Below are 9,080 nucleotides of genomic sequence, written 5' to 3' on the forward strand. Positions count from 1 at the left end.
ATCTCTCTGTGTTTTACAGTGAAGGTTGACAAAGCAGAAGTCAGTGTTTGGAGCAAGCGACCACCTGAATCAGGTAAAATGTAACTCTCTATTATTAGTCTCTGATGGAAGAAGAGTCTTACATTTCTCTGAAGCATTTGTAATTATCTTAGAGAAACATGCAACATCAGGTAACAATCGGTAATGACTGTTGCCAATGAATTAGTAGGACAATGAATCTGGAAAGTATTCAAAGCCCTTCACTTTTAAACATTTTTGCAATTTTTTTTTAAACAAAAAATAGGATATCATATGTATATAAGTATTCACAGCCTTTGCTTAGTATTTCGTTGATGCTCCTTCGGCAGCAATTACAGCATCAAGTCTTTTTGGATGTCGTGCAACAAGCTTGGCACATCTCTTTGGGCAGTTTGGCCCATTCCTCTTTGCAGCATCTCTCAAACTCCATCAGGTTGGATGGCAAAGTTGCTGCAGAGATATTTGGTCAGATACAAGTCTGGGCTCTGGTTGGGCCACTCAAGGACATTCACGGAGTTGCCCTGAAGCCACTCCTTTGATAACTTGGCTGTGTGCTTTGGGTGGTTGTTCTGCTGAAAGATAAACCGTCGCCTCAGTCTGAGGTCCAAAGTGCTCTGGAGCAGGTTTTCATCCAGGATGTCTCTGTACATTGCTGCATTTATCTTTCCTTCAATCCTGACTGGTCTCCCAGTTCCTTCTGCTGAAAAACATCCCCACAGCTTGATGCTGACACCACCATGCTTCACTGTAGGGATGGTATTGTCTTAGTGATGAGCAGTGACTGGTTTCCTTTAATCATGGCATTCATGCCAAGAAGTAAAGAATAAATCAAAAAGAAAACTTTTTCATGTTTTCACTATTGTTTGTTATATGTAAAATTTTGTGGGGAAAATGAATTCATTCCAATTTGGGATATAGCTGTAACATAAAATGTGGAAAAAGTGGGTCATTGCATCAAAAACATTTCAGCACTTGTTTTTAATGGGTAAATTTGCTTCCTGTTTATTTTTTGTCATTCATTAAACCTTTTCACCTGTGTCTGTGGAAGATTGTTGGGACTCTAACCAGGAGCTATAGGATACAGTGAACTGAAAATGTTGTAAGCAGCTTATTTTTTTTTACATAAAGCTGTACTGATGTGTTCAGATGCAGGGGACGATGATGAGGAAAGCAGTGTGGAGTCTAATGAGCCTGATGTGGAGTACACTGAAGTTGTGCATCCACAGCAAGTGGATTCTGACAGAGGTAAACACACCCTCTCTCACACGCAGGGCTCATTTCTCAGCGTCCAAACTCTATCACAATCCTCCTGGCCTAAAACATATTTCTCCTCTTTGCCCACATTCCTCCAGAGTTGATGATACAGAGCAGCATTTCCTGGGAGGGACTTAATTACATATAATCAACACATCTCAGAGTTGCTTTAAGTGCAGGGATAACTGCAGGGCTTTCCACAGTCAGAGCAGACCTTATAAACAGGAAGGGTTGAGCTAATTACCGGGTTGGTTTCTGATAGAGGCCCCCTCTTCATTACAGTGCCGCGCTGAAGTCCCCTACCAGCCAGAGATGGCGGTTGGAGTGTGACACAGCCGGCCTATTTATAAATCTGTTAATGAAAGATCAAACAGACGGTATCTTTCAAACTTTCTTTGATGTTCAGGCAGGCTAATGTGTTTCTGTCTGCGTTAACAGCCCCCCTGAGAAAAGGCACTGACACAGTGTACAGTGAGCTTCAAAACTCTCCACATGGTGAGTAAAACACCCAGAAAGCATCCTTTCTATCACTTTCTGAGAGATCAGATAGTCTTTTTCTATCTGGTGTTAACTTAAAAAGCTGACAAAATGCATGCAGAAAAAGAAGAATGACATATCTCAATGGTTAACCATCAGATAAATGATGCTGCAGTTATGTAGCATATGATCTTATCTAAAAACTGCTGAGGAACTTCCTGCATTCTCATACAAACAGCACTAACATTGAGTCTTGTGGCTTATTGTGATGCTCTGTACTGGGTTATAACAGCTATGCATGACTTTTTTTTTTTTTTTTTTTTTTTTAAAGCCAGTTTCTACATAATTCCTCAATCAAGATGTAGTTCACCCTCTGCCCATGTTTTCTTCAGAAAGAGATTAAACCTTGCTTCTCTCTCGCTCAGCTCACTGCTAGGCCTAATGTTGTGAAAGGGACTTGCAGTCAACATGTGGTAAACGGTTCTCCTGAGGGTATCTGACCCAACCACGTATAGCCTACAAAGAAATAGCATTTGGAGATAACCAATTTTGTGCTGGTAATCTGATTTGAAATCCTGGATTATGAAAAAGGAAATATGTTACAGTGAAACTTTTTCGAGACTACACTTCTAAAGTCCTCATAGTGTCTTAAAGTGAAGTCTTATGTCCATAGAGGGATTCTCAGTCTACGTCATCATAGAGATGCGCACACATCTTGCAGAAGCTGCGTTTAGCTCCATTCATTCAGACGAGTTAGCGTTTTTAAACACTAAATTAAAGCTGTTATCAGCATAAAAAAATGTACGGTTGTTCTGTGGTCAGTTTTTAGAAACGATACTATACAACAAAGGCAACGACTATCAAGTTTTGACCGTCACAGAGCAACCGGTGTTTTGGAGTAAATAGCGACCTTGCTAACTGATGACTCTCAGTGACAGCATCCATCAGTGATTAACGGCGAGAGTCACCAGTTAACAGGGTCACACTTTACACTGAAACACCAGCGACGTCTGCGGGTAAATAATTAGATCTGGATGTAGTTTTCTGGTTCTTTTACTATGAACCGGGTCTCAGACTCAGCAGTCTGTGTGCTGTTTGGTCTAGGGGGTTTGTGATGTAATTACACACGTTTATGTCCTGGTCTGTCACAGTCTGTTAAGTGTCCATGGATAATGCAGTCATGAGCACCGAGTGAGAGTTGTGTGTTTAAATTGCTCTCTGGGTACATGACGGACTTCTCTGCCAAAAAACGTCTGTCCACTTGCTGATCTCTTCTGTCCACTCACTGCTATTTCACAAACCTGGCAGCCATTTACCATCCGTAAAAGTGATATATTTAGCTTAAATATGTGTTTTTTGGTGGTTAACTCCTCCACGTTAGTTGACAAACCATTATACTCTGCAGTGTTGCACCCAAGTTGTGCGCGCATCCGCCGTTGTTGATAAACAAATAATCCTTCTATAGCCAATGACTACTCAGCTCAGCTCAATTCAATTCAACTCAATTCAACTTTAGCACTATAAAGCAACCACAGCCAAAACAAAGTGCTGTAAATAAAAGTTGGTGCAGGTATAAATAAGTAAATAAAACAAATAAATCAATAAAATGAGGTGCAGGTAGTGAAATAATTGTTTCATTGTTCTTAAACCAATTTAAAACAATGGGACAATGAGTAAAAATTAAAACAAACCATAAAACATGAGCACAGTCTGGGTTAAAAGCCAAAGAATAAAAATAGGTTATAAAACTTTTTTTTTTTAAAGCAGACAGTGAGGGGGGCTAGTCTTTTGTGGAGGGGGAGCTCGTTCCACAATTGAGGTGTGGCAAGAAGTGTAAACTATGCATTTCTACGAGGTGTATTATTTTTTTGACCCCAGCCCATCTGGAATGACTGGGGAGCTGGATTTTTTTATATATACTGCAGCCAGTCACCAGGGAGAGCAGTTTTTGTGGAGACCTCACTTGGATCCGATCAAGATTACATACATTTTTTTTTACAGAGTCTATGGCCATGACGAGGGGTGTTCTTTGCACTCGCTTTATTGACCAACCAAATAGCCCAGGATGCTTGCTATTGCCCTATAGTGTATATTATTCGTATCCATTCTTCATCAAAGTGTGACTAAAACTCTCTCCTCCTCCTCCTGCGCAATCAGAATATTTTGATTATTCCCATTAATACAGGAATATGGTGCGCATGTACACATAGTCAGTAAGACAACTTGAACTACAAAGTTTAACGCTGACTTCATACCCTGATTTAAGACGCAGTGTATGTAAAGCGGGGTCAGTGTTCTGTGCAATGGTGATTACACAGCTCCCAAGACTTAAAAACATCAACAAATCCATTATTAAGTTCTTTGACTGAACCCTGATGGTTGCACTTCTGGATGAGAGCAAAAGAAAACAGACCAGTTTACCAGGCCAGCTGCAGAGCCATGACTATCCTGTTACTGCTAACAGGAAGTTCCTGTTATTAAAACAGCAGCCAGACGCTGGATGTGTCTATCAAGCGGTCAATCAGAGTCCCAATGTTTCCTGTTCAACAAGAGCTCTGAGTTGTTGAGAGAAGCCTCAGTGAGACTGATGGTGGATCATTTGACCGTGAATCAGATGACAGGGACAGGAAATGAAACTGAAACAAAGACTCAAGTAGAGGAACAAGTGAGTCATCAGGGTCAGCCTGGTTGTGGTAACAGTCTAATGAATAACTGAGAGGTCAGTGTGGGAGCGTGATACTCGCCTGATAAATATTCACCCTGTGACACTTTCCTCAACAGGTGCTGCTGACCATCATGACTATGTGAGTAATATCAACCCACACACTCACAAACATGTTCCTCTGCTTCTTTCATACTGGTACTATCAAATACCTGGGCTTTTTTTTATTTTTTTTTTACCTCAGTGGAATAAATATGTATCATTCAAATACATTACATCAGTGTAACCAAATGTATCACCATCAATTTCTGTCATATTTTCAAGAAACCAAGAAGGCCCACTTAAATTAACTCAAAGTGTAAATGAAGAAATATTGTTCTGCATTTCCGCCCAGTTTGTTTCAGGTCACACATCTGACATGTGGTCATGTGCAAGTTTCAAGTTTTTAACCTCAAGGTCTGACCAAATATTGCTGGTGTCATCAAATACACATATTTTTTTAAAGCTGACATCTGGGACTGCAGATACCGCAACATTATTTTGCTTAGGGAGTGTTTCTGCACCGTTTTTTTTCTTCTGGTTTTTGTTTTACTTTTTTTGTAATATGAATGTTCATCATATGTTGATTGTACTTTGTATCTTCTGACAAGTGTAAAGCTCAGAAAACACAAAGAAAGAGGTCCATTAGTCCAAGTTGAGGAGCTTAACAGGTGATCATACAGCGTAGGGGTTAATGCTGTTAACTTGGTGGCTAAAGATAGCAGAGCTAGCACCACCAGCCTTTGTTCCTTTTTGCAGGTTAACATCCACCAAACTGTGAGGGTCAAGCACTGCTCCAGTTAAGTGGTTTTAAGATAGGTTAAATACATTCGCTGAATTCATACTATTTTATAACATTTCTCAAAAACAATCAAATAAAAGAAAAATTCCTGCTGAAATTTGCGCATCTGTGCTGGTGTACAGATAACACGTGAAGCATTGTAACATGAGGTAGCTACTAACCAGGGCACGTGTTTTTGCTCATGTCAGGTTTAAGCACTACACTAAATATTTTTATCAGCAGACCCTGTGAGGGACAGATACTCTCGTGAAATAAATACATTTCATATTGTATCACTAATGATACACAATTATTTTATTATTAATTCAAATTCAAAATGTATCCAATTTTTATTATTTGTCAGAGTTAACATACTCAAAATACCTGTGCTGCAGTCAGCCACCAGGGGGCGATTAGAATATTTTAGGTTTCATATTTGTGAGGCTGTCAAGCTGTCTGTTACTGTCTAATGCAGTGTCCTAGGTTGTGGAGGACACCATCAGTAAAAAAAAAAAAAGGCCCTCTAAATATTTGAAGCTTAGAAAATGTCACTCTCAAAGAGTCTTACGAGGAAAGTTGATGCAGAGAAGCACAGCTCACCACAACACAAAACATGCAGGATTCAAGGACATATCCTGAACAGTCAGAGGCCCTACATTTCTACTTTGAAATCTCAATATCGAAATATGATCAGCTTTTTAGGCCTTAAAATACAAAAACATTAGAATTTAATTTAACTGACTGGTAATTTTTTAATTACTTTGTGTGGTTGATGGTGGTTTATCATTGAATAGATTACATCCTTTGGCTGTTTGTGGCTGCGGCACTGTCCAGTGTCAGTTTTATTATGAAAACTTAAAATGATAAATGTTCAACAACAACCTGTTTTCCCCAAAAGTTCATTTTTCTTATTTTCTATTTTTTTTTCATAATGGCTTGAAGAAAAAGCACTACATACATGAAGTGCAGCCTTATTTCTGTTACTAATCTAAATATGGAGTCACTTGAGTCCTCCTGGTGTCTGCTCTGGCTGCTCACGGTAACAGTGACCCTCTGCTGGCAGATGATCCAGAGCGAGAGGGAAACTGCCGTCAGAGTTTCCAGACTAGAACAAAAGCGTTTGGGCTGTGGCTTCCTTCCTTATCGCTGCTGTGGATCAGCGCTGTGGTTCAGACAAATTACCTCCAAGCCCATCTCAGCCCACATACTGTCCCCCAGCATGGACTAATGACCGCACTGTTTGTCCCTACATGGTGTTAGAGGCAGCTGAGGAGAGGACTGTGAAATCGAAGGCTCAGGAAGTCACATCATCGTCTAAACACGGCTGACTCTTTCATCAGGGTGTCTTCTTAAAGGCAGATAAGGCTTCTCCTGACGGTTATCTCATACAGTTTGTCTTCTGTTGAGTCACGGCAAAAAAGTGAATCACCTCTGGGAGTGTATTTTATAGAGCGGCTCCTTTAAGGTTAGGATAGGCATGGAGGTGGTTGAAAATATTCATATTGAACTTAAAAGTAAAATTGAGCAGTGTTAACTGTATTTTAAAGCAATTTTAGTATCTCAGCATATTGTGTGTGTGTGTGTTTGAATGAATGTGAGATAATGAAAGCTCTAACCGAGTTTAATGTCTCTGCTTTGTGTGTCAGCAGGGTTCAGTAGAGTATGCTGAGCTCAACAAAGAACAACCTGAGATTAATCACTTCAATCCAGAGGTCAACAACTACCATGACCTGCCAGAGCCAGTGGATTAGCGGTTTTATGGGCTTTCATTTCTCTTCACATGTCTGTTTCTCCTCCTAATCCCACTTCACCACAGTATTTTTTAGCTAAACACACTTAGTTTCACACAGAGGCTTCAAAGTCATGAAGGGTGATCATTTTTATTTTATTTGCACTGCTTGATTTCCTCCTTAGCTTCAGATAGTGTTTTTTTGGGAATGTGCAAAAATGTTTATTGCTAAATGAGTTGAACCAGGCGCTAACATTTGCTTTGAGCTTTTAAAAAGTTTTGAATCCTCTGGTTCATTATCATGACTGCAATGAGCAGCTACTTAAAGTCATTTTCTCTCAATAGCCGTTTACATGACAACGGTTTTAGGGTGAAACGCAAAAGTTTTGTTGCACTTCGGCCTTGCTTTTACACAGTAACAGCGTTTCAGCCGACCTAAACTGCAAACTTTTGAAAACAGCCTCCAGGGTGGGATTTTTCAGAAACGCTGCCGACACCGTTGCCGTGTAAACAGTAAGCCATCACACTCTGCTTTGCGTGAGCGCATACAACAGGACAACAGTACCGTTGTCGTGATCATCGCAAACTACCGTGTTATGCTTGTGCTGCTCAATCTGCTGAATCTGCTGACTGTATTTATGCAAAATGAGCATCTGTTGCTTCAGTTCTGCACTTAGTATTCACCAATACACCAGATGATCAGCTCAACTTTACTTCGGTGGATATCTCCCAAAAGTGGTTTTTGGACAAGACAGGTATAGCGCCGACTATAGGCTTGGCATGCTTACTACAGCATTTTCAGTCCATCAGCGTTTCTGTTTCGATGCAGATTTTTTTCACTGTGTTGAAGCGTTTTCAGATGAAACGTTGTCGTGTAAATGGGGCCTTTAAGTCAATGGTCTCTGTGTTGGAACTGCATATCTAGAGTGCTCTCTGCTGCTCCACTCCTTGAGCTTCATTTAGTGGTCAGTTGTTGTAACTGCAAGTAAATTTTCTCTGGCTCCAAGATGACCTCCAGACAGCCACACATCTGGACCCCTTGCTGGCACATCCTGCCAATCCTTCTATTCCAAAATAACCGGAGAGCTAAAAAGAAAAAAAAATGCTACGGGGTGGAGATGTCTGTCACTTTTTAAAAAATCAAGTTTTGAAAAACATAAATTAATAAAAAAAACATTTATATAGAGAAATTTCCATGCCCTAAGGACGAAGTCTTGACACAGGCTTGTGCATCAGAGGGTTAAGGAGCTGTAACACAGTCTAGAAACTGTACACACTCTGTAATACTGCTGCAGTTTAATATAACAGTAAATCCTCTGACATTAGGTACATGTTGACATGTTACATGTTAATAAATCCATTTTAGCTGAGTTTGTATCAAATCATAAACATAAGTAACATGTCTTAGCTTGGTCCAGCAGAGGGCGCTTATGTTACACACTAAACACCATTGCTGCACCCACAACTCTTTGAAATTAAATCAAGAACAGTTTTCACACATTAGAAAAGCAAATCATCACACACAAATAATCACATGATAAATAACATGTGTGTGGAAGGTTACAATGATAACCTTAATGGGACTTCAGGGACTCTTTAGTTTCATCTCAATTTCATAAAACTTGAAGACTTGCTTAATTGCTTGTAAATACTTCTGCATCTTAATAAAAGGCATGTCCACGATCACTGGTGGAGTGTTTTTTTTTTTTTTGCAAAGTGGGGCCAAGATAATTACTGAAAGGAAGTTTGATGAGCAGAAAATGACTCGGCTTCCAACAGCTTTACAGCATGAATTTCTCAAGTACGGCATGTTTTTCTCTGACCTGTGCGACTGAATGGTTACAGAACACAGAGGAACTGAGTCATGCTTCTCTCAGTCCACAGGTCAACAGATGTGGTTTTACTGATATGTTTGTTGCACCTGAACGGACATGGAGGGTGAAAACAGTTTGATCCTGAAAAAACTTTATTAAGATCCACAGAAAGTACAACTTTTAAACCAATCAGAGAGTTTACAGGATATAAAAGATAAATTTGTGCCTACAAACAAGGAAGGACTATAAGAGGGAAATTCAGGAGATCTCACTGTGACTGTGAATGATGTGATAATAAAAAGGTTT

At 39.9% G+C, this 9,080-nt stretch overlaps 1 protein-coding gene across 2 annotated transcripts in view; it reads left to right on the forward strand.

Moving 5' to 3' along the window:
- The window catches only part of pecam1b (platelet and endothelial cell adhesion molecule 1b), a 33,085-nt gene extending 24,516 nt beyond the window's left edge, over positions 1-8,569 (forward strand). The window contains exons 10-14 of one of the 2 annotated variants that reach the window (XM_074665416.1): positions 20-73; positions 1,165-1,263; positions 1,711-1,767; positions 4,531-4,553; positions 6,881-8,569. In XM_074665416.1, coding sequence (XP_074521517.1) covers positions 20-73; positions 1,165-1,263; positions 1,711-1,767; positions 4,531-4,553; positions 6,881-6,982 — 335 coding nt within the window. In that variant the 3' untranslated portion in view covers positions 6,983-8,569. Of the gene's footprint in view, positions 1-19; positions 74-1,164; positions 1,264-1,710; positions 1,768-4,530; positions 4,554-6,880 lie in introns of those variants that run through there. The other variant, XM_074665421.1, reaches the window with a different exon arrangement.
- Positions 8,570-9,080: the final 511 nt, after the last annotated feature.

The sequence above is a fragment of the Halichoeres trimaculatus genome, unplaced genomic scaffold (genome assembly GCF_033239565.1).
Source record: "Halichoeres trimaculatus isolate MK-OKI-2021-1 unplaced genomic scaffold, fHalTri1.1 fHalTri1_scaffold_2, whole genome shotgun sequence".
Lineage (NCBI taxonomy): Eukaryota > Metazoa > Chordata > Actinopteri > Labriformes > Labridae > Halichoeres > Halichoeres trimaculatus.